A 23,340-nucleotide genomic window follows, 5' to 3' on the forward strand; every position below is an offset into this window, starting at 1 on the left:
CATCTGCCCACTTTGGGCTTTGTAGGCCTTGGTGGCTGCTGCCTGTTGGGGCTGGTAGAGCAGAAGACAGGGGGAACCAACAGTGGCTGGCGCCAGAGCCAGCGATAAGCAGGGTCTGTGTAATTCAAGTTTTGTGCCCACCCTCCCAGCAACACTGAGGCTAAGGCAGGGGAAGCTGAAAGCCAGGACCACCCCAGTGGTGGTTCTAAGTGGGAGGACTGGCAGGAAGCCACTGGCTCTAACGGATCAGCCACCAATGGATCTGAGCTAGAAGGGCCACAGCGCCAAACGACCCGCACAGACGAGGCTTGCCGAAGGTTGCCCTTGCTCTTGGGTCAGGGCTCTGCAATGCGCTTCCTCGGGGGCAGGGATTTCCGAGGGCAGATTCCCAATTGTAAGTTGCGTTTTGGATCGCAGCCCCTAGGAAGGGGCGCAGAAGTACAAGCTTTTCCCCTTCCAATTTTTCTTTCATTTTGTTCCCACCCACCCCAAAGGACCATCTTTAGCTAGGGATAGGAAGAACCCTCTTTTCCTGAAACCCTGGCCTAGAGAACCTATCCATCATTCGGGGAGCCGGCGGCCCGGGCCTGAGCTGGAAGAAGAGGCGCTGCTTTTCGGCACAAGGCAACCGGCCTGGAATTGTTTCCCGCGCGCTGCGAAAGGGAACAGCTGCGGTCGCGCGAACCCTCCGGCGCTCGGAGGGGAAAGGGCGGAGTCGTAATCAGCTAAGGAAGGAAGCAGAGCACCAGCTGGCCGAGCGGTTGCGCGCAGCGTTGCGCTTTTGGAGAGCGTGCGGCCGCGTTGCGCGCAGGAGACCTCGGCTGAGGCTGCGAAACGCCGGGCAAGGCCCGTTCCTCGGAACCCGCGAGGAAACAGCTAGGCTGGGAAGTCCCAGTCGCCGCCTCCGCCCCCGCCGCGCCTTTTGGCACATCAAAGTCTAGTTGCAGAGCGCGCCTTGGGAAGGATACCTCCTCTCCAAGCGGCCGCCCTCGGGGGCCGTGCGCGCCTCTCCTCCCGGCCCTCTGCAGCGCTGTGGGAGTCGCGCACGTCTCCTCCTCCCAGACCGAGTCACCGAGATAGCAGCGGGGGCCCCAATTCCTCTTGCGCCTCCGCTCTCGTCCAGCTTCGTGAAGTCAGCGGTCTGAATTTGAGCCGGGGAAGCCGGAGCAGCAAAAGGGCTCCCAGCCCAAGTCTTGCTTTTACGTGTGGAAGGAAGACCACCCATCGCTTCCGCCCCCTCCTTGAGTTCAGGTACAGAGCAGGTATGATGAATGTGCTGTTGAGCATGTGCAGAACGCCCTCCTCCTCTTTGATCAACTGTGCCCCCCGCGGTATCCGGCTAAGATTACATATTTGGGCATGTGGTTTGTCCAAAAATGGTCGTGTGTGTGTGATTGTGATGTATCCAACTAAACCCTATTCAAAATAGTCCTAATGGATCTAAGCTAGTCATGTCATTTAATTTCAGCGAGTCTTCTGTGCAGTGTGACTTAACAGTTAGAAGGGACCCACAGTATTTTAATTTTTTATTTTAATTACGGTGTTGTTGTCAGTTATTCTCATTATTACTTATAAAATTTTACTTGTTTATTTAACTCAGTTTTTGAGTTGCCTGATAGAAATACAGTATTCTCAAGTCCAACATGTATGGTAAGAAGAGCAGACCTGAAGCACTCAGTAAAATAATGAAATCAAAAAGTCCAACCCATCACAAAGCAGCAAGAATCTAGTTGTAAAGTCCACCACAGACAAGGAAAAACTCCTGTGACTGATCCAACAACACTACAGAAGCTGAAAGTGGCCAAATTGCCAAAACTTCACAGAGCCTGAAATAAAAACGGTATCAGTGATGCTGAAGAGAGGTGTTTAAAAGGCAGGTGTTGTGATCAAGTGACAGGAAGAGAACAAAATAGAAAGTAATACCATTTCCACTGTGAGTGCTTTTCCTTCTTGCATCCCAGGACAAGTGAACTGTTCTAAGAGCAATGTAGCTGAGATAATAGAATCATAGAATCGTAAAAGTGCTGGAAGGGACTCTGAGGATCATCTAGTCCAACCCCCTGGCAAATAGACATTCTGCAAGGCTAGATTTAAGCTGCCACTTGATGCCTACCCTATATATCTAACAGTAAATAATTTGCAGGAATGTTAGCCAACAGATTAGCTTCAATTTTACCCGCAGTTAAATGAAAAGCTAAGGAGGAGGAAGCTGACAGTCTGTGCCATCTCTGGGGCTGGTTGTAATCAAAAAAGCTGTCTGAGCACAGGCTGAGGTGGTGAGGCAGAGCCCTGTGTGCCCTAACAAACCGGCTTCCTGTGTGTAGGTGTATACATACACACATATGCACATATACTACACCTCTCTAGAATCTTCTTCAAGTAAAGCCTGTGCTCCTCCTGGGGACTGTAAAACTAAATTACAGTCTCATGAAATGAGGCATGTCTAAAAAGTGTGTCACCAACATGACAAGTTCTGAAAGTTCTGACTTACTTTTAAATTGGGGCAAAGCAGAGACACAAACTATATTGCTATTTTGGGGATGGGTGGCCACACTGCCTCCCTCCTTAGTCTCAGCAGGGAGGTGGATGGGGACAAAAGTAGAATTAGTTGACTCTGTCTGCACATATTACAGTGGTACCCTGGGATGCGAATGGGATCCGTTCCATTCGCATCCTGAACAGAAGGTAAGACGCGACAGCACGTCTGCGCGGGTCGCATTTCACTGCTTCCACGCATGTGTGTGATCTCATTTAGACCGTCTGCGCATGTGCGAGCGGCAAAACCCGGAATTAACGCGCTCCGTTACTTCCGGGTTGCCGCAGAGCACAACCCAAAAGCGCTCAACCTGAAGCGTATTTATCCCAAGGTATGACTGTATTTGGATCCCTTCCACCCTACAAATCTCAGCGGCATTTCCCCTTCTCCTGAATCTAGTTTCATAGGTCCTCCTGGATATTTGTTCTCCCCCTTCCCACCTGGAAGGTCTTGCAGCATTTTCTACCTGCACAGGAGGGATGGGGTACTAGGCTGCCTGGCCAATGGTCAGGGATGATGAGGAATTGTGGTCCAACAAAATATGGAGGGCCATAAGCTCACGGGTTTGATGAAACAGTCTTCCCACCACACCCACTGAACACACATACAGACACAAACAGTGCCATAAAGTGTATTGGACTTCACTTCCATTGAACTGACCAGGCCCAGCACAAAGGATAATATCCAAGTATGAAAAATGGTCTGCAGCACTCCTTCCACTTTTCCTCTTTATTTTTCAAATGTCTTCATGTAGTGGAGATGTCCTAAGAAGCAGTCTCTTAAACAATTGGTTTTATTTTTTTCAGGGCATTGTCCTCAAGGCCCGAAGCAGATACATGGCTGATAAGACCTTAAAAGGATGCAGTTGTTTGTAAGTATGCAATTGGGGAGAAGGTGTGTATGGGATCTGAGCTTGCACTCATACGCTCCTTTCACCATGGGAATATTCCTTCCATTTAACATTCCTCACGTGCCTCCTTGCCTTCTGCTCATTTGACTGGCATAGCACAGCTTCCCAGGGGGGTTGCGTGCTTTCAGAACGCTGCCTCTTGGGTTCCTTTTGCCCAGCAGATGCAGCTGCTTTAGTAACAGAGGAACCTGCCTTAAGTCAAGTCAGATTGTTTGTCTACAGGCTGGCAGGCAAGGGCTCTCCAGGATTTCAGACAGGAGTTGTTTCCCAGCACTTTCTGAGAGATGCCAGGGATTGGACTGGGGACCATCTGCTTGCAAAACACACACTCTGCTACTGAGCTGTTGTTCTTCACCTAAAGATAAAATAAGTTTCTAGTCCTTGTGGTTCTCAGCAAAGGGCTGAACTTGGGGCATCTGCATGCCAAGCTAATTCTCTGACACTGACGCTATGGCTGTTCCCCCTGAAGATGGGGACTTTAGTCCAGCAACATTTGGCCTTGAGGAACATAGGAATCCTTTGCTTGAGGATTGCTTGAGGCATACTGGGAAATGCCAGCAATTGAACCTGAGAACATCTGCATGCAAATCTGATCCTCTGTTGCTGAGCTACAGCACCTGCCCCATCCATAATGGTTTCTTTTAGACCCAGCGTAACCTTAAGCTCAACCTCCCCAAAACCTGTTGTGGGCACATACCTAATTCTGTTCCATGTGTGGCCACTTGGCTGCTCACCTGCACGGGGTGGGGAGGAATTTAACCTGCAACCAGTTAAACCAAAGCTCTGTTTCTTTTAAGCTTCTTTGCAGTTAGATCTCGCGCCATGCAGGCCTAAGCCAATTATGGCATCTAAAACAAGCCTCTTAAGAGCACAGTGATCGCCATCCACTTAGCTCATGGAAAAAAGGGCAGGTGGGACTATCGGCAGACCTGTGAAGTCTGAGTGGGGCAGAGGTTTGGTGCAGAGCAGCCGATGTAAGGCTGAGTTGAATGCCCTGTTCAGATACAGCCTAAACCATGGGTGGCTAACCTGTGGCCCTTTGGAAGGTGGTGTTAGACCCCAGCTCCCAGGTTCATTGACCATTGGGCCATGCTGGGGCTAATGGGAATTGGAGTCCAGAGACTATTACTGTGCTGTAGCATGGTGTGCGCAAACCTTAGCCTGTGGCGCTCGCCCCTCGTTCTTTAGTGTGACTGCAAGTAAAACATTTGGAAATATTTGGCCGTAAATTGCCCTGGACAAGATAAAGAGGTTGACCAATTAATTAATTAAAATAATATCTCATAGACACATAGAATTTCAGAGCTGGGAGGAACCACAAGGGTTATCTACTCCAACCCTCTGCAACGCAGGACTCTTTTGCCCAAGGTGCAACTCGAACCCGTGGCCCTGAGATTAAGAGTCTCAGGCTCTACCCAGTGAGCTAGTCAACTGCTTTTATACTGAGCCCATCTCCGCATTAAGTCAAAACTCAGAATGTTGCTTAGTGGTTCTTAAGCCCCAGTTTGATTCTGGCTTGTTTGAACTAACCATCGTTTAAACCAGGTGTGTGGAATCATAGGCCAAGGCACGATAGGGCCTTCCAAACCTCTCTACCTGGCCTCCTGGATTCTCCCCAAGCCACACACCTCACTGCCCCAACTTCATACCCTCCCTTTGCTTTTGCTTGGATACGAGGTGTCCGCAAACACTGCCTCTTATACTTGTCCGCATGGACAGTAGAGGGGAATGTAGAGAATCTCACCTACTATACAAAAGTAAACATTTGCATTCATTGCTCTGCTCACTTTTTGCCTCTGCCCCCCACCCAAAAATCACTGGCATGCTTGCCTCTGAAAGGTTCTCTAGAAAGAAATATAAATCCTCCATATCTCTGGAAATGGAGAACATGTTTTTTTCTGGGAAACTACGACTTCCACAGTGGCAGACTTGGGGCTTTCAAATTTCAGAAGTGCCCTGTGTGACAGTAAAATTCGGACTCGCCCCCGCCCTTGTGCTCCATTTTACAACATTGTTGCAGCACTACCCTAAAACCACCTCTGACTTCCATCATCCCTGTCAATTGACTGTGCTTGCTAGGGCTTATGGGAGTTGTAGTCCAGCAACATTGGAGGGCCACAGGTTCCCCATCATTGGTTTAAAATGAAGAGTTCTCCCCATCCCTCCGAGTCTGGACACAACAGGGAACTTTGGTTAGCCCACTTGGGCAAAAGATCCCTCCGTTGCAGGCGTTGGACTAGGTGCCCCTCGTGATCCCTTCCAACACTCCAGTTCTATGATTCTCTGATTCTAAAAGTGGAAGTGAAATTCTCCAGTCCCCTTGCAGGCTTGCCAGTAACCTGAGAGGCAGATATGTGGGGCAACTGGTATATTTGTTTCCTCACTTGATCTGCCCTTGGAATGCCCTTCTTCTTGGCGAGTTGCCAGACCTCAAACTTGCTCCTCTTCTGAAAAGTGGTGTGAGGTGGACTTTGTTCAAATTGACTTCTTCAGGGTTGCCTGCAGCAAAGTCGTTTGCCATCAAGCTGTTTGCTGTCATTTCCACAAGATGCACTTGGGGAAGTATATTTCAGCATCCTGTAGAACAATTAATAGAACTATTAATGTGGCGCTGCTTTCCCAGGGTCCTTAGAGTGCCAAGGTCTCTACAGAGCAGGACCCCAGCTGTGCAGCAGAGTGCGACCTTTGCATGTGCAGAGTCCCAGGTTCAGTCCCTGTTAGGAGGTTCAGTTGAAAGACCGCTCCCTGCCTAATGCAATGATGGGGAGCCTTGCACCTGGGAGCTAAATGCCCCCCTCTCTCTGGCCCTTGGGAATGTCCCTGGGCCACACTCCTCCTCAGCCAGGCCACATCTCTCACCAGCCCCATTTGTACTGCACTTGAGTGTTTATGTTCTTCAACTCTGGCAGCTTCTCCTGCTTTCGTGGAAGGAGACTAGAGAGGGGAGTGTGTAGAAACTATCCTATAGTACAAACATAAAATTTAACATTTGCCCAGAGTGGCTGGGGCAACCCAGTCAGATGGACAGGGTACAAATAATGAAATTGTTATTATTGTTGTTGCTGCACCCGCTTTTACCTCTGGGCTCACCTGCTACTGGCATGTGGCCCTTGGAAAGTTGCCCAGAAGAGAATGTGGCCCTCGGACTATGATGTGCACCTGCCTTTCTGCCTGCCAAGAGGAAGCTCAGACCCTCCTCTCTCTTTTTCTTCAGTCTCGGCTGTTTTTAACTCTGGTCATCCTGTGCGCCTGCTCCATCCTGTACATCTTGATTTGCCCTTACTTCTGTCTGTCGTTGTGTTGGCTTGGCTGCCATCACCCAGAAGAGCAAGGAGGAGTCCTGCCAGCTGGTCCTGGAGCTGCCCAGTTTGAGGGTTACATCAGCGTCCCTGATGGGAAGGTGAGTCAAGCCTCCCAGTTATGAAAGCGACCATTGTCAAACCATGGCATTGGTCAGTTGAGAGGCACCAGTTCAGGTTGCATTGTGGGGTGTCCTTTTCATCCTCCATGAAGAAGAGAGAAAAGAAACCCTCCCCATAAGCAAAAAGCAGGGGGAGGGTTTTACCTCCTCCCTTATGTGCTTATTTTCTACTTGCAGGGTTTTTTTTTTTTAAAAAAAGGAAAACATATGGGGTGGGGAGCATTCAGAAATGTGACTTCCTCCTCCCCACAAACCTGGAGTACTACAGACTGTTCTGCCTCCACTTGTGTGGAGACCCAGACAAGTATGTTCAGGGTTTAGAAAGGGATGCAAAAAACTTCTGTAAAGGTCATTTGGATCTACATTATGAAGCACTCCTGTTCAGGGTTCCAGCCAGCCATTCCCTTCTTTCAGACACTCCATTCCTACTTGCCCCACAGCCAGCAGTAAGTCCTTTTCGGGGGCCAGAACTGTTTGGTAGGTTTCACGCCACCTTGCATCCTTTTGTGACAGTTCTTTGTAGTTATGGCTCTCTCCACCCCCAAAGGTTTGCTGATACTTCCTATTTGGGCCTGGATAGTGCTGTTTTAGCTGCATAAGCAATGACATTTAATTCTGAACATCAGAAATAGAAGAAATAATACAAATACCTAGGCCAGGTGGAAAGGGCCTTGCAGGGAGTGGCCTTTACACTCACAACTGGGCGATGATCTTCTGGCCTCATGAGGAGCCTCTTCAGTGGGGCTGGTGAGTGTGGGCTGTGAGGCCTGAAGGCTGCTCCCTGCAAGGTCCCTTCCACCTGGCCTAGGGGGCAGGTCCCACACTCACCAGCCCCACTGAAGAGGTTCCTCATGAGGCTGGAGGAACATCACCCGGCTGTGGGGCATGGAGGCTGCTCCCTGCAAGGTCCCTTCCACCTGGCCTAGGGGACTGGGCCCACACTCACCAGCCCCACTGAAGAGGCTCCTCACGAGGCCGGAGGAACATTGCCCTGCTATTGTTTTATTGATTTAATATGCTGTAAACCACTTTGAGATTTTTATTAAAAATATAAAGCGGTATAGAAATTTAAAAACAAAACAAAAGAATCCCTTGCAAACCTTGAATGAATAAAAACCAAAGGGCATGGATAGGCTGAGGCGTGAGAGGTGGGTCCTGAAATATCTCTCTCTCAGATGTCAAATGCCAGAGTAAGATGCATTAATTTAATTTTCACCAAAAAGAAAATCATGCTTCAATAGCATACAAAATTGCTCTGTTTACTCCTCCTCACAGTTCACATTTCCTGTGGGCTATTAGTTGCCTAATTGGCAGGACTACTTCAGACTCCTTTTTCTCCTGCCTTTTCTTTTCAGCTGGCCTCATAATGCGCCACCAGTCAATTGGATATTACCCACTGAACATGATGACACCACATTACCAGACAGCCAGTTAGATCTGGCTGTGTGTCAGTGTCACGAAGCCAGTTCAGAGTGAGATCAGGAAGTGTTACCCTCACTCTGGATGGGGGAATCCCCTCCCTTTCCTTGGTCCAGTTTTCAGATGCATGTTGAATTTCCAAAAGAAATTTGCCTCTTTGTAGAGGCAAAACCCAATTTTGTTTAAAACGCCTGTCTTCTCTTTTGGTTTGGTTCCTATATTTAATGGGGGAAAGGAAGCAGTGCAGCAAGGGTAGCCTTAGCCACTGCCTCTGGTCTTCTCTAAGCTCCCTCCAGGCTCAATTCTCTTCTACCTTTAGCCATTGGCCCGAGTGCCATGTCGCCAGTGTGCTGTGGTATCGAGTTCTGGGCAGATGCTGGGTTCGCGTTCTGGGAAGGAGATTGACGAGAAGGAGTGTGTCCTGCGCATGAACCAGGCCCCCACCCAGGGCTACGAGGAGGATGTGGGTGGCAGGAGCACCATCCGGGTCGTTTCTCATACCAGCATCCCCTTGCTCTTGCGGAACCAGAGCTATTTCTTCAAGCAGTCCCGGGACACAATCTATGTTATCTGGGGCCCCACCAGGCTGATGAGCCGGGAGAAAGTGGGCTTGGTCTACCGCACCCTCCTAAAGGTGAAGGAGATGTACCCGAGCCTGCGCCTCTACACGCTGACTGACCAGATGATGGTGCACTGTGACGAGCTCTTCCTGCTGGAGACAGGGAAGAACAGGTGAGAGGTGGCTAGAGTGGGTTATCACCAGGCAGGGACCATAATGGTGAAGCACATCTGCCAAGGATATAAGAAGAGCCCGTTGGATCCAGCCAAGGGGGCATGTCCAGCTGTCATGGACTGGTTGGACTCAGAGGAATGGTGGGAAGAACCAGCTGGGGAACCACCACGGGAAGAAGACTCAGATTCTTAGCCCAGGGACTGGTGGTGGGAAGACAATGAGTGGTCCGAGAAAGACTGGAGGAGGTGTCAGAAGCAGAAGAGGTAACAGGCTTTAGTGAGAAGGGAGAGTGTGCAGCAGAGAGCAGTGCAGAATCAGAGGCAGAAGCTGAAGCAGAGAGGAGAGAGGCCAAGAGGCAGAGATGAGTCTGGCTGGTGAAGAGGCACAAGTGTCTCCCCCTCCAGTTGCAACAAGCTCTCCTCCTCCCTGGTCTCCCAGAACCAGGAGAGGCACGAAGAGGGCAGAGGAGAAGTGGGCTTCTTCACACAGGTGCAGCCTCAAATTGCTTAGGAAAATCCGCGGAGAGGAGGGGACTTAGGCAGCTGTGGGGAAGCAGGGACCTTCAGTCTTGGCAACTGATTTCCATGGGAGTAAGACCTGCTGGATATGAGTAGCTGTGCTCATGAGGCCTGACAGATCCTGGTTTTGCTAATAAAGAGTTAACTCCAATGTGCTCGGTGTAGTTTACTGCTGGCTAGCTACAGTCACTAGCCCAGCATCCTGAGTCACTGGTCAACCCAATGTCCCAATGGGAAGGCCACAAGCAGGACATAAACACAACACCAACTCTCCCTGCTTGTAATTCCAACAATTGGTGTCCAGGGCACACTGCCTCTGACAGTGTGGACAGAGCCTAGCCATTGTGGCTAGTAGCTGTTGGTGGCCATGTCCTCCATGAATTGGTCTAATCTGCCCTGCATGCAGTAAGTTCTACGTTTCCGTGCAGCAAGCCGAGGTTTGAGCTTTGGTGGCCTAGGAGTCATCCTCCAGCCCTTTACGATTCCGCGCAGAACAAATGCTATACAAAATGTGCCACATTTTGGGTGGGGGGGGGGAATGCTTTGCAAAAAATGTGTATTTCAGGCGGAATTGCACACAGAAATATGCACGTTTGGAGAAATCAACACTGAAAGCCCTATGAATTCTCATGGTGACTTTTTTAAAAAGTCGGAAAAGTGAGAAACAGAGAGAAGCTGCAATTGACAGATTTGCCTGTCTCTATGTTAGTGTTCGCCTTGTCTCTCCCAAATCCACAGGATGAAATCTGGCTCCTTCCTGAGCACAGGCTGGTTCACAATGGTTTTGGCGATGGAGTTGTGTGAGCAGATCTTTGTCTTTGGCATGGTCAGCGAGAACTATTGCAGGTATGGCACAGGGAGGTGGGGTATGAAACAGTATGTAAGCAGAGATACACACACATTATTTAAGAGTAATAATAAACATAATAATTGTACCCTGCCCATCTGACTGGGTTGCCACAGCCACTCTGGGCAGCTTCCAGCATATACAAAAACAACAAAACATTAAGCTTTAAAAATTTCCCTATACAGAGCTGCTTTCAGGTGTCTTCTAGCTCCTTGGCATCTGATGGTGGGTGCATTCCACAGGGTGGGCACCACCACTGAGAAGCCCCTGTGCTTAGTTCCCTGTAACTTCACTTCTTGTAGTGAGGGAACCACCAGAAGGCATTTGGAGGTGGACCTCAGTGTCTGGCCTAGAGACACTCCTTCAGGTATACAGGGCAGAGGCCATTTAGGGCTTTAAAGGTCAGCACCAACACTTTGAATTGTGCTCAGAATTTTAGTGGGAGCCAGTGAAGATCATTTAGGATCCTTGTTTCATGGTCCTGGACACTGTTCCCAGTCACCAGTCTAGCTGCCGCATTCTGGATTACAGTAGTTCCTGATTCACCTTCAAAGGTAGTGCATTTCAGTAGTCCAAGCGGGAGATAACCAGAGCATGCACCACTCTGGCAAGACAGTCTGCAAGCAGAAGGTGGTAGATAGCTGCCCTGGACATAGAATTTACCTTTTGTCTCCATGGGGAGTCCATATTGATTCCTAGGCTGCACACCTGGTCCTTTAGGAGCAGTCACCATATTCAGGACCAGCAAATCCCCCCCACCTGCCACCCCCCCCACCCCCCAGAAACAATACTTCTGTCTTGTCAGGATTCAGTCTCAATCTTTTGACTGCCATCCACCCCACAACAGCCTACAGACACCCACACAGGACGTTCACCCCTGCACTGGTTCCAATTTAAATAAGAGGTAGAGCTGAGTATCATCTGCATATTGGTGAACCCCCTGATGATCTCTCCTGGCAGTTTCATATAGACGTTAAAATGCATGGTGGAGAAGATGGAACCCTGAGGCATCACAGAAGTGAGCGCCAAAGGGTCTGAACACTCATCCCCAAACCACTTTCTGGACACTTTCTGCATGAAAGGCTGGATGGTTACGTGGGAGCCGGTTGAAGCTATATCCTTCGAAGACAGAGGTCCTGTGGCTGGGACGGGACGATATGGGATTGGGGGGGGGCAACTCCCATCTCTTGCGGGGGCGCAATTAGTGCCAGCACTGTCCGTTAAGAGTTTGGGTGTAATCTTCGATACCTCCCTTTCCATGGAGGCGCAGATTGCAGCTATAACAAAGGCGGCCTTTTTCCATCTCCACCAAGCTAAGCAGTTGGCCCCTTACCTCTCTCACCCTGACCTAGCCACTGTGATCCACACGACGGTCACCTCCAGACTGGATTATTGTAACTCGCTCTACGTGGGGCTGCCCTTGAGACTGACCCAGAAACTCCAGCGGGTGCAGAATGCTGCAGCGAGACTCCTTACAGGGTCTTCACTGCGAGATCACATTCACCCGGTGCTATACCAGCTGCACTGGCTCCCAGTGGAGTGAGTACAGGATCAGGTTTAAGGTGCTGGTTTTAACCTTTAAAGCCCTATACGGCCTAGGACCCTCGTACCTACGGGACTGCCTCTCCTGGTATGTCCCACAGAGAAACTTACGGTCTTCAAATAAAAACATCTTGAAGGTCCCAGGCCACTGAGAGGTTAGGGTGGCCTCAACTAGAGCCAGGGCTTTTTCGGCTGTGGCTCCAATCTGGTGGAACACTCTGTCACAAGAGACTAGGGCCCTGTGGAACTTGACATCTTTCCGCAGGGCCTGCAAGACAGAGCTGTTCCACCAGGCCTTTGGCCAGGGCACAGCCTGACTCCCTCCCTTCGGCTGGGGAGGGCGGGATATAAATAAAATTTATTATTATTATTATTATGACAGTGCCCTCAGCTCCCAGCCTGCCTAGATGGTCCAGAAGGATACCATGGTCAGTGGTATCAAAAGACACTGAGAGATCCAGCAGGACCAGGAAACAGCTTTCTTTTTTTTTAATAGATATTTATTAAGAATTTTCCATTTTAATACATTAAAAAACAAAAAAGAAAAAAAGAAAAACATATACAGTTTACAGTCCTTATTTTTCTATAACATATTTCCCTGACTTCCCCACACCTCCCCTTCTTATATTCCAATTCAAATTGTTAATTCAACAAGTTCTTATCCCCAATTTTTAACCTTTTTATATTTAATTCAATTTAAAAAACCAGTTTTACAACATCAAAATTTATACATCAGTGCTCATTCTTAAATCTTAAATCCTTTTTCTAAAGTCGACCCAAATTCCCTTCCACGAATTCCCCACTTTTCATACTAATAACAAAACAGAATAAAAAGAAAAAGGACCAGGAAACAGCTTGCACCTCTGTCCCAAGCCTACCGGCGGTGTTAGAAACTGGAATAGGAATGTTAGGGGCCAAGTGGTTCCTGGGACCTAAGTTGTGGGTGCCAAAACAAAATGTCTAGGTGCCATTTTTTTCCTACCCCTCTAGCAGACCAGGCAGCCCCACAGCAATAAAATAAAATAAATGCTGCCAGATTAATCAGGTGGTCTGTGGGGTAGCGCAGCAGCAAAAGACGCGTCTTTCGCTACCGCACTACCCTGCAAAACATCTGATTCGCCCAACAGCTCAGCAGCAAAAAAAAAGAAAGATGCACCCTGTTCTCACAGTTGCTTTTGGGAAGTCCCACAAGTAAGAGCCGAGTGCAACGGCAGTTCTCCCTTCTTGCAGTTCCCAGCAAACTGGTATTCAGAGGCATGCTGCCTCTCACAGTTGAGGTAAAACACAGTCCTCTTGGCTGGTGGCTGTCAACTCAGCATTGTTGACACTGACTGGCAGTGAGTTGTTCAGATGGGGGACATTCCCACCCCTATCTGGAGATGCTAGGGCTTGAACCCGGGGCTTTTGGGGGACTGGGGGACAGCTGTTCAGAAGGGCAATGGACTCCCTCCGGAGCAGTGGCTTAGCATAGGATGCCGGCATCCAGGACAGGGCAAGTGTTGAGCCCCTCTGGTGGATTAAGCAGCTGAGGTGGGGGCACACGCCAGGGGTGTGCATGCAGAGAGGATGAATGGAGCCCACCTCCAATAGGCTCCTCACCCACTGTCTCCATCCACCTGCCCACTAGACCAGCCCACCTTCTGCTGCGCCTCAGTTGCCAGGGCTCTGTGCCTGTCATGGGGTGCCTGATTGCACCTCCTCAGAAATGTGCGCCTGGGGCCACAACCCCTCTGCCCACCCCCAACACGCTATTTCTCTGCTCCAGAGGGTGTGGACTCTCCTTCCTTGAAGGTTTTTTAGCATTGGTTGAATGGCCATCTGCCATGTGTGAGATTCCTGCCTTGCAGGGGAAGGGGTACCTGCACTGCTTGCAGAATCACAGAATTACAGAGATAGAAGGTCCCCCAAAATCATAGATTCATGGAATTGTAGAGTTGCCAGTCACAGGGTCCAAGATGCTTGGTATGGGGGAAGGCGCTCTTTTAAGTACTTGAGTCCCAAGCTTTGAGTTTAGACCAGTAGCTCTCTGGCAACCAGCTTTCAGGACCAGGGGCAACCCAGCAGCTGCCACATTCTGCAATAGCTGCAGCCTTTTCCTTCAAGCGCAGCAGTAATGCAGATGGGAGGATTCATGGGTTTACAGTAGGAGGAGCCACATGGAAGCCCAGCTCTTAACCTGTCAGACGGTGTGGTCCAGGCCGCTTTAAGCATGCAGCAACCTGGTTTTCACTTTCTGTGTTTTTGTCATCCTTTGATTGGCAGAGACAGAAGCCAGCCCACTGTGCCTTACCACTACTTTGAAAAGGGCAAACTAGATGAATGCAAGATGTACCTGACCCATGAAAGAGCCCCCCATGGTGGGCATCGTTTCATCACAGAGAAGGCCGTCTTTTCTCGCTGGGCAAAGAAAAGGAACATTGTCTTCACTCACCCTTCGTGGCCAGATGGGTAGCTGAGGCCAGCGGCAGGCCACCCATGGTGCTATTGTTGTTTTTGTATTTTCTATGAATTTGATCTTCAAACATTTGTGACGGAAGCCATATTTGTCACTGTTTGGTTCTGCACAAAGTGCTGGCTCCTGCACGCGTGGTTTTCGAAGGGCAATGAGGCATCAGGATGCAGAGCAGCCGGTAAAGGGCCTCTTCCATTTCCCTTGGCCGTGTATTTCTAAACTTCTGGTCAAGAGGCAAGGAGTTGTTCTCCTCTTCCTGAACACTGAGTGGAAAGTCCTTCTCGTTGGTAGGTGGGAAACACTTTGGAATTACTATTTTTTTTAAGTGGAGGGATGGAAACATTTCAAATATTGTAGTATATATATATTTAAGCAATCCTCACTAGCGCTGGGATTGTTGCGGCCTACTTCACCAAATTATGTTTTCTGTGCTTGACACATTGTGTGATGAGAAGTACACCTGGATTAGGCAGCAACGTTTTCTAATGCCTCAGATCCCAGGTAGTTTACCTGATAAAAAGCTCTCCACCTGCTGAGTTAATGGGATCTTCGGAAGCAGATGAGGCGGACGACAGTAATCTGTTTCCACAATAACTGTTCCTATGTTTTGTGCACTGCTGAGAGATTGCTGAACATCACGTGGTTTAGCAAAATAAAATGAAATAAAAAAAATGAAATAAAATAAACGACCCCTTTCTGCCTGAGACTCTCAGCCAGGACAAAGAAGGCTCACTGCAGGGCTCAGTAGCAAAAACAGCCTTGGCTGCCACGTGGCTGTTTGCTGTGTGTGTGGGTCACGTGGCTCTGTGGGCCTCTCCACCATGTCGCCCTCCTTCCCCACCCCTTCAGCTGCTTCCTCTTATCTCCACCGCCTTCCGTGCTTCTGTTTCCCTTCAGCTGTTTCCGAGAGATTATCAAACATGTTAGAAACCTGAGCATGGAAAGGGCTGACCGTGCATGGCCTTTCTGAGCGTGAGAGGCAGCTACTTGAGAAATATACTGCTGTGCTTCACTTGTCTTGGCTGTTGGAAAACAGGGGTGGGATGTGTACCTTGTCAACCGCAGATGGCCCCCCAGACTAAATTCATGTGGCCCTCAGCTTTATTTTACGCAGGTGATGAGGAGGGGGGATGTGGGTGGCAGCCAGAGAGAGAAAGCCTTAGTATGGAAGCAGAGAGTGGGATGCCACACCATGGATGCTGCCCCCCACTCAGTGGCAGATGGGGCTCCCAACAGGGAGAGGAAAAAGTTGCCCATTCCTGTTCCTGAAGAAATAGCAGCTGCAGCTGGAATTGTGAGAAAGGGAGGCAACCCTTCTCCTGACCCCCACCTACTGCAGTCCCAATTAAAAATACACACCCTGCCCTACAAGCGGTCCTTTTCCCTGGGAGAAAGGCTTACCAGTGAGAGCCAGTGTGGTGTAGTGGTTGAGAGCGGTAGTCTTGTAATCTGGTGAACCGGGTTCGCTTCCCCGCTCTTCCACATGCAGCTGCTGGGTGACCTTGGGCCAGTCACACTTCTTTGAAGTCTCTCAGCCCCACTCGCCTCACAGAGTGTTTGTTGTGGGGGAGGAAGGGAAAGGAGAATGTTAGCTGCTTTGAGACTCCTTCAGGTAGTGATAAAGCGGGATATCAAATCCAAACTCCTCCTCCTCCTCTTACAGTGCGGGGAGGAGGGCATTCTTCAAGATTCAGGCTTTCAACGAATCTGACCATTTTTTAGCAACAACCAAGGGATCAGCGGCACAGTTACAGGTGGAGATCAGGGAACTGGTGGGTTGAAACGGTTTGCTGGTAGTGGTGTTCAGCCATTGGGCATGGAAGAAGGAGGAGGGAACTGTGGACCAGCGCTGGGTTTTTTTATCTGGAACACAGCTTGGAGGAAGCCCTCCTCAGTGGGAGCTCGTTCCCGTTGGGAGTGGTAGGGCAGGGAGACCAACAGCAGATGGGGCCAGATCCAATGGCAGGCAGAGGCAATTCATTCTAGCTTTGCCCCCCGCACCCCCTGCTGATTTCTAAAAAGGCAACACTGAGATGAGGAGAAAGAGGAGAGTGACAGCCAAGGTTGCAGGGTCACACCACTTACCTAGGGTGCTTACTGTTCAATTTCTGTCGCTTTCTGAGCAGCTGTAAATCCCAACCCTCTCGTTTCCTGATGTCCAGCCGAATCCCTATGAGTTTCTGCATAACCATTTAAGTTACAAGGTTTTCTGGCTTTGTAAAAGTGCTGTGTGCAATGATGATAATGACAATTGGAGCCCCAAAGAGGGCCTCAACCAAGCTATAGCCCTGGGCTCCTTCGGGAGGAAGGATGGGATATAATAATAATAATAATAATAATAATAATAATAATAATAATAATAATAATAATAATAATAGGTTGTTATAGTAGGGTGTGTCATTCTCTCTTTGGTGAGGTCGTCTTAAAGATATTTTTTGGGTGTGAGGACTTCAAATCTGCTATTTTGTGATTTGACAACATTTGGCTGGGTAAGTTTACGTTTGATGAAGCACATAAACTGTTTTCAGAAAACCAAATAATTTTATCTTCTGAAAATGTCAGGTAATGCTAAACAACAGTAATATTAATAAATACATTATAATATTAATATTTAACATGCAGTTAAAGTACTTGGCAATCATTTTTAATTATTCCTATGCGATTTTACACACATTTTATTTACGAAGCAAAACTAAATTATATTAATTTAACCAAAATATCTTTTGAATTGCCAAGTCATGTAACAAATTTTTAGCATCCCTCATTTTTGAGAATTTGAAAGTTGAAAAATTCAGCACACCCATCATGCTATGGTAAATGTGGAACTGGAATGGGGAATAGATCAGCCTTTTAACATTTGGTAAGATTATTGTTTATTTTGTTAAATGCATTTCTCACAGCCAAGCATCTCACTGCTGCCAAGCAGTACATTAAGGATAAAAATAATGTTGGTGTCAGAAACAAAAGTCCTGAACTGCAAATTATTTCAATCCTATTCCTCTCCACGCCCCCACCCATGAAAATATTGCAGCTCTTTCTGATAAGACTAGAAAATAAGACAGCCACTATCACAATGTCTTTATGGCACTAACACTCAGAATATGGTGATCAGTTCTGGTCACTACACCTGAAAACGATATTGTAGAATGGGAAAACTTCCAGAAAAGCGGAACTAAAACAATTGAGGGGCTGGAGCCTTTGAGGGAAGGTTGCCATGATTGGGGCTTTTTATTTCAGAAAGGAAGGTCAATAAACTGAGGAGGCAGGGAACATGATAGAGGCACATAAAATTACACATGGAGTGAAGCAAGTGACTAAAAGTATTTCTCCCCTCACGATGCTGGAACTCATGGAAATCCACTGAAGCTACAGACAAAGAAAGTACTTTTTCGCACAGCACAGAGTTGAACTATGGAATTCACTTCCACAAGATTTGATGGCCACTATCTTGGATAGATTGAGGAAGTGCAGAAAGGCAGTGATTTAGAGGATGTCATATAGATAACGGGAAATAAATGGAGGTACAGGAAGCTTGCTATTCATGTTAAATGGCACTGTTGCGTGATCCCAAGATCCTGAGAACCACAGGCTCTCTGTTCCTGCTTTGCAGGCTCATCCTCCGAGGGCAGTGGCGGAGAAAAGCTGCAAAGCAGAAACCATCAAAGCTCATCTCTCTTCTGCCCTCCCCCATGCATAGTTATCTTCTCTCTGTTCTGTTTTGAAAAGTACTTTTAAAATTCTGCGGCAACAATAAACTAGATGAACCATTATTGGTGTCCTGGTGTTCTTGTCACATTGTCCATTTTCCTTGCCAAGTTCATATCCCTGGTTTAAGTCGCCAAAGCATGTACAAATCTATGGATGCCCCTTGAGCCAAAATCCCACATGTAGTTCTGACAAAAAGAATGTTGAGTCTCCATGGCGTCTGCTGCACTCAGCACTCCCCCCATCCCCATGACAGTATGACATGAACAATGCCCTCTTTGTTCTGAGAGAAGAGGGGGGAAACAAATAACTCACTGAAAGTTTGGATTTATTGGGGACTAGGCTCCTCAACTGACCTGAGCCACGGTGCCTCCAGACAGCCAGTATTTTGTGGGAGGGATCCAAACGCATACTGGAATTTAGGGAGAGGCCCATAGGTAAAGGTAAAGGTACCCCTGCCCGTACGGGCCAGTCGTGTCCGACTCTAGGGTTGCGTGCTCATCTCGCTCTAGAAGCCGTGAGTCGGCGCCGTCTGCAGACACTTCCGGGTCACGTGGCCAGCGTGACGAAGCTGCAGCTGGCGAGCCAGCACCAGCGCAGCACACGGAAACGCCGTTTACCTTCCCGCTATAAAGCGGTACCTATTTATCTACTTGCACCTAAGGGTGCTTTCAAACTGCTAGGTGGGCAGGAGCTGGGACTGAACGACGGGAGCTCGCCCCGCCGCGGGGATTCGAACCGCTGACCATACGATCGGCAAGTCCTAGGCACTGAGGTTTTACCCACAGCGCCACCTGCGTCATCTGCTTTGCATTCAGAAGGTCCCAGATTCAATCCCAAGCATCTCCTGGTGGTGCTGGAATATTCCCTGCCTGAAACCCTGGAGAGCTGCTGCCAATCAGTGTGCAGAACTGAGCTAGATGAACTAGTGGTCTGACTCAGTATGAGACAGCTCCCCATATTCCTTATTGAGGTTTGCACACACAAAGTGAATATTTAGGAGCTCTGCTGCCCTAGTGCAACAAATAAACTTTTTTAAAGCCTCAGGGCTTTTTGCAGTTTGAAAAGTGATAGGAAAATCCATTGAAAAATGCAGGATGGAGCAGCAAGACTACTCATCGCAAAGTATTGGAAGACCCAGGAGCTACCCACCCTGGAAGAATGGCAGATGAAAGTGATGGACTACATGGAATTGGCAGAAATGACTGGCAGAATTCGTGACCAGGGAGAAGAGTCGGTGGAGGAAGACTGGAAGAAATTTAAAGACTACTTGCAGAAGCACTGTAAAATTAAGGAATGTTAAAATGACTTTTGATTGAAAAGAAGTGGTATTGGTAAAAAGATTTTCAAGAAAACGTAAATGGGGATTGATAAAGGATAAATGCTAGAGGGTAAGGATTTGCTGAATTTAATATTTGAACTGGAATACAAAATGGGAGGTGTGAGGAGGTCAAGAAACCAGTGAATGAACTATAAGAGATGAAAATATTAATTTATTCTTTGTTCTGTTTTTTGGTTTTTCTTTTCTTTCTTTTCTTTTTTCCCTTCCTTTCTTTTGCTAAGGGTTTGTTACTGTGTATTTTTTATATGTTTTGTTCTTGTATGCTTTTACTCTTGAAGTTCTTATGTTTAAATTTTGAAATTCTTTATTTTCTGTGAAACTTTAATAAACATTATTTTTTTTAAAAAAGAAAAATGCAGGATGGTGCGAAAAAGATCTAGGGGTCTGAGCAGACCACAAATCCACATTGTGATGCAACAGCAAAAAAAAAAAAACCCTTAATGCTATTCTAGGCTGCATCAACAGAAGTCTAGTGTCCAGATCAAGGGAAGTAATAGTCCCACTCTATGCTGCCTTGATCAGACCACACCTGGAACACTGTGTCCAATTCTGGGCACCACAATTTAAGAAAGATATTGACAAACTGGAACATGTGCAGAGGAGGGCAACCAAGATGATCAAGGGTCTGGAAACCAAGCCTTACGAGGAGCGCTTGAAGGAGCTGGGTATGTTTAGCCTGGAAGAGAGGAGACTGAGAGGAGATATGATAGCCATCTTCAAATATCTCAAGGGTTGTCACATTGAAAATGGAGCAAGCTTGTATTCTCCTGCTTTGGAGGGTAGGCCTTGATCCAATGTCTTCAAGTTACAAGAAAGGAGATTCTGACTAAACATCAGGAATAACTTTCTGACAGTAAGAGCTGTTCAACAGTGGAACAGATTCCCTCAGGGGGTTGTAGATTCTCCTTCCTTTAAGGTTTGGAAGCAGAGGTTGGATGGTCATCTGTCATGGATACTTTAGCTGAGATTCCTGTATTGCAGATGACCCTGCATCATGCTGTTGACTCATGTTAAGCTTGTGTTCCACCAAGACCCCAGGTCCTTTTCACATGTAAGCCAGGTGTCCCCCATCCTATATTTGTGCATCTGGTTCTTCCTGCCTAAGTGCAGAACCTTACATTTGTCCCCACTGAAATCCATTTCGTTAGCTTGCGCCCAGTTCTCCAATCTGTTAAGGTCATTTTGAATTCTGATTCTGTATTCTGTGGCATTAGCTATGCCTACCAGTTTGGTGTCATCTGCAAATTTGATAAGCACCCCCTCAAATCATCCAGATGACTAAAGGGTTTAAAATACCCACCCACCCCACACAAAGAAAATTAAAGCTAGGACCACCACACCCACATATAAAAACCAAACGCTTGTTTGCATTAAAAGCAAAGGTGTGTTAAATGTTGGCTGAGCAGCGTTCAAAATGGAGGGGGCTCTCCTTGCCCCCACGCAAAGAGCCTCCTCCAGAAATGTTGAGAAACCTAAATCTGTGAGACAGAGTTGCTATGACGACTGTACTTCGAGAGCATGGTAACCATGGGGAAGAGCAACCGTCTGACGCACCCGGCCACCAGCAACTACTGTTGAGGATTTGCCCTAATGTCTAGTGCATGTCCCGACTATATACTATATCCTGCTTTTACAAATATCACCCAAAGATGCTTTCAAGGAGTTTCTAATAAACACAGTTTCAGGCCAGGGAAGCATTCTAGAAGGGGTCATGCACACCTCTTAAGGACCAGGTTTGCTGCTTTGTGATGCAAGTCCTGGCCATGATTAAAATGCACCTTGTGCCTTTAAGCATGATTTTAGTAAGTTGGCAACCCTAATAAACAGAAGCACTTGTGTAGTTGGCTACCGAGTACCTTAATGTTATCAGATACGTTTATGCTTCATGTATACAGTATTTACATATACCTGTATATATATATATATTTAAAAGTGTATCAGACCTCTTTATTCTATCCCTTTGAAAGTTAAGTAAGCTGTGTTTTAACCCAGCTGGACTGAAATATTGAGTTGCGAGCTTTGCAGGGCAGGGTGTATCAGCTTTGATGAGAAATAACTCAAGCCTTAGTGACTGCAGAGCAACCGGAACAGTTGCGTGTGTGTGTGTGTGTGTGTGTGTGTGTGACACACACAGAGAGAGAGAGAGAGAGAGAGAGAGAGAATGAATGGATTTTGCTTACAGGAGAGCAAAGAAGCACATTTCATCTAGCAGATGAGCAAGCTGGCAATATATGAAGTGTCAGCAATCTGGACTCTTTGCTGCTTTATAAAAGTTCACGTGAATGAATGAGAGAACAATCAGGTTACAGACGCTTCAGGTTACAGACTCTGCTAACCCAGAAATAGTACCTTGGGTTAAGAGCTTTGCTTCAGGATGAGAACAGAAATTGTGCGATGGCAGCGGGAGGCCCCATTAGCTGAAGTGGTACCTCAGGTTAAGAACAGTTTCAAGTTAAGAACGGACCTCCAGAACGAATTAAGTTCTTAACCTGAGGTACCACTGTATTAAGGTAATTCAAACCAGGATCTTGGCAGAGAAGAATGCTGTTTTCATAAGCCAACTGCCATTATGGATTCTATAGGAAATAACTTTTCTTTTTTGCTGGGAGATGCAACCAGGGCCATTCCAAGGCATTTTGGCACCGAGGTGAACCACAAAATGGTGTCTCCCACCCCACCAGGGAAGAAGGGGTGAGTGAAAATCTATATCAGAATCTGCTGTCCCTGTGGATTCTGCTGCCCAAGGCAAGTTGCCTCACTTTGCCTTATGGGTGGGCCGGCCCTTGATGCGACTATGAAAACAGTTCCCTCTCAGTTCCAATTTAGAAAAGACAATATGGGGCAGAGAAGCCAGTGGTAGAGAAGACCCAAGTGGAACTTAGAAGACCAATTGGGAAATAGTTTACATTTAGAAGAATTACAATTCAGCGGAGACTTGCTGCTGCACTAGATGGTAGGATCTGAACTAGTGGCTTCAAATTACAGCAAAGGAGACTTCAGCTAAACAGGAAGCGTTTTCCGATGGCAAGAGCTTTTGGGGACGTAACACCTTGCTGTGTAAATATTTTTAGATAATTAAACTTGGAACCTTCAATTTTTTTTAAATCTGGTTCTTTTTCCTTAAACACTTGCCAAGGAAGTCCTCAGACTGTAGTCTGATTGTCCAACCTTGCATTCCTTTTTGCAAAGAATTATTCCTGAACCGTGTGTTTCGGGCCTGTGTGTGTTGCACACTGCACAAAAATGGGACTGGGTGAAGGAAAATGGCGTCCTCTGTTATAAAACTTGCATGTGAGAGGAATGCAATGCATAATTAGAATGAAAATAAATTTATTGAGAAGCCGGCCTTGTTTTTGCATTTCTGGAACAACAACGTAAATAACAATATTCTTCACTTTTGATTTATTCGTGGTACTGTAGAGGTTTTGTTACACTGTCCCTTCCGCCTCCCCCTCCCTCCATTCTATTTTCTATTCTTGCCTTTCCTCGTTTTTATTTCTTTTTTTTCCCCAGTGTGAGAATCATAGGGTGTTTGATGCATAATTGGTTTTGGCTGCAAATTGTAATTACATAACTTTATTTAAGAAACACAAACAAACAATTCAAAAAGCAGACCCCAAGTGCAACAGGAACTCTCCCCACGTGTGATACTTGGAAGCAGACAGCCTCCAGCTACAGGCAGAGCATAGCCATCATGCCTAGTGGTCACGGACAGCCTTGCCCTCCAGGAATTTGCCTAAGATTTCCTCAGCAAACCTGCCTTCTGGGGACAAGGCCTTCAGTGGCAGCAGCTAAATAATTCCCAGCATAAACTTGTGCAGCTGGGGCCTTTTGTTATTGCCTCTTAATTATGTCTTGCAAAGCCTGCCCTAATCTTTTGGACTTTTAAGTTTAATTTTAATTGTTATCCCATTC

At 47.4% G+C, this 23,340-nt stretch overlaps 1 protein-coding gene across 2 annotated transcripts; it reads left to right on the forward strand.

Moving 5' to 3' along the window:
• The first annotated feature begins 541 nt into the window (after positions 1-541).
• ST6GALNAC4 (ST6 N-acetylgalactosaminide alpha-2,6-sialyltransferase 4) lies at positions 542-18,148 on the forward strand. Of its 2 annotated transcripts, none has more exons than XM_083486026.1 (6): positions 542-1,262; positions 3,343-3,407; positions 6,661-6,846; positions 8,606-9,018; positions 10,276-10,383; positions 14,189-18,148. In XM_083486026.1, the coding sequence occupies exons 2-6, from the start codon at positions 3,396-3,398 to the stop codon at positions 14,376-14,378; spliced, it is 909 nt and encodes a 302-aa protein (XP_083342152.1). In that variant the 5' UTR covers positions 542-1,262; positions 3,343-3,395; the 3' UTR covers positions 14,379-18,148. The 2 variants fall into 2 exon arrangements, with proteins under 2 accessions (XP_083342152.1, XP_083342153.1); XM_083486027.1 differs by having other exon boundaries at positions 745-1,251; positions 14,189-15,059.
• The last annotated feature ends 5,192 nt before the right edge of the window (positions 18,149-23,340 follow it).

This window comes from Podarcis liolepis (genome assembly GCF_965112155.1).
Source record: "Podarcis liolepis genome assembly, chromosome: Z".
Lineage (NCBI taxonomy): Eukaryota > Metazoa > Chordata > Lepidosauria > Squamata > Lacertidae > Podarcis > Podarcis liolepis.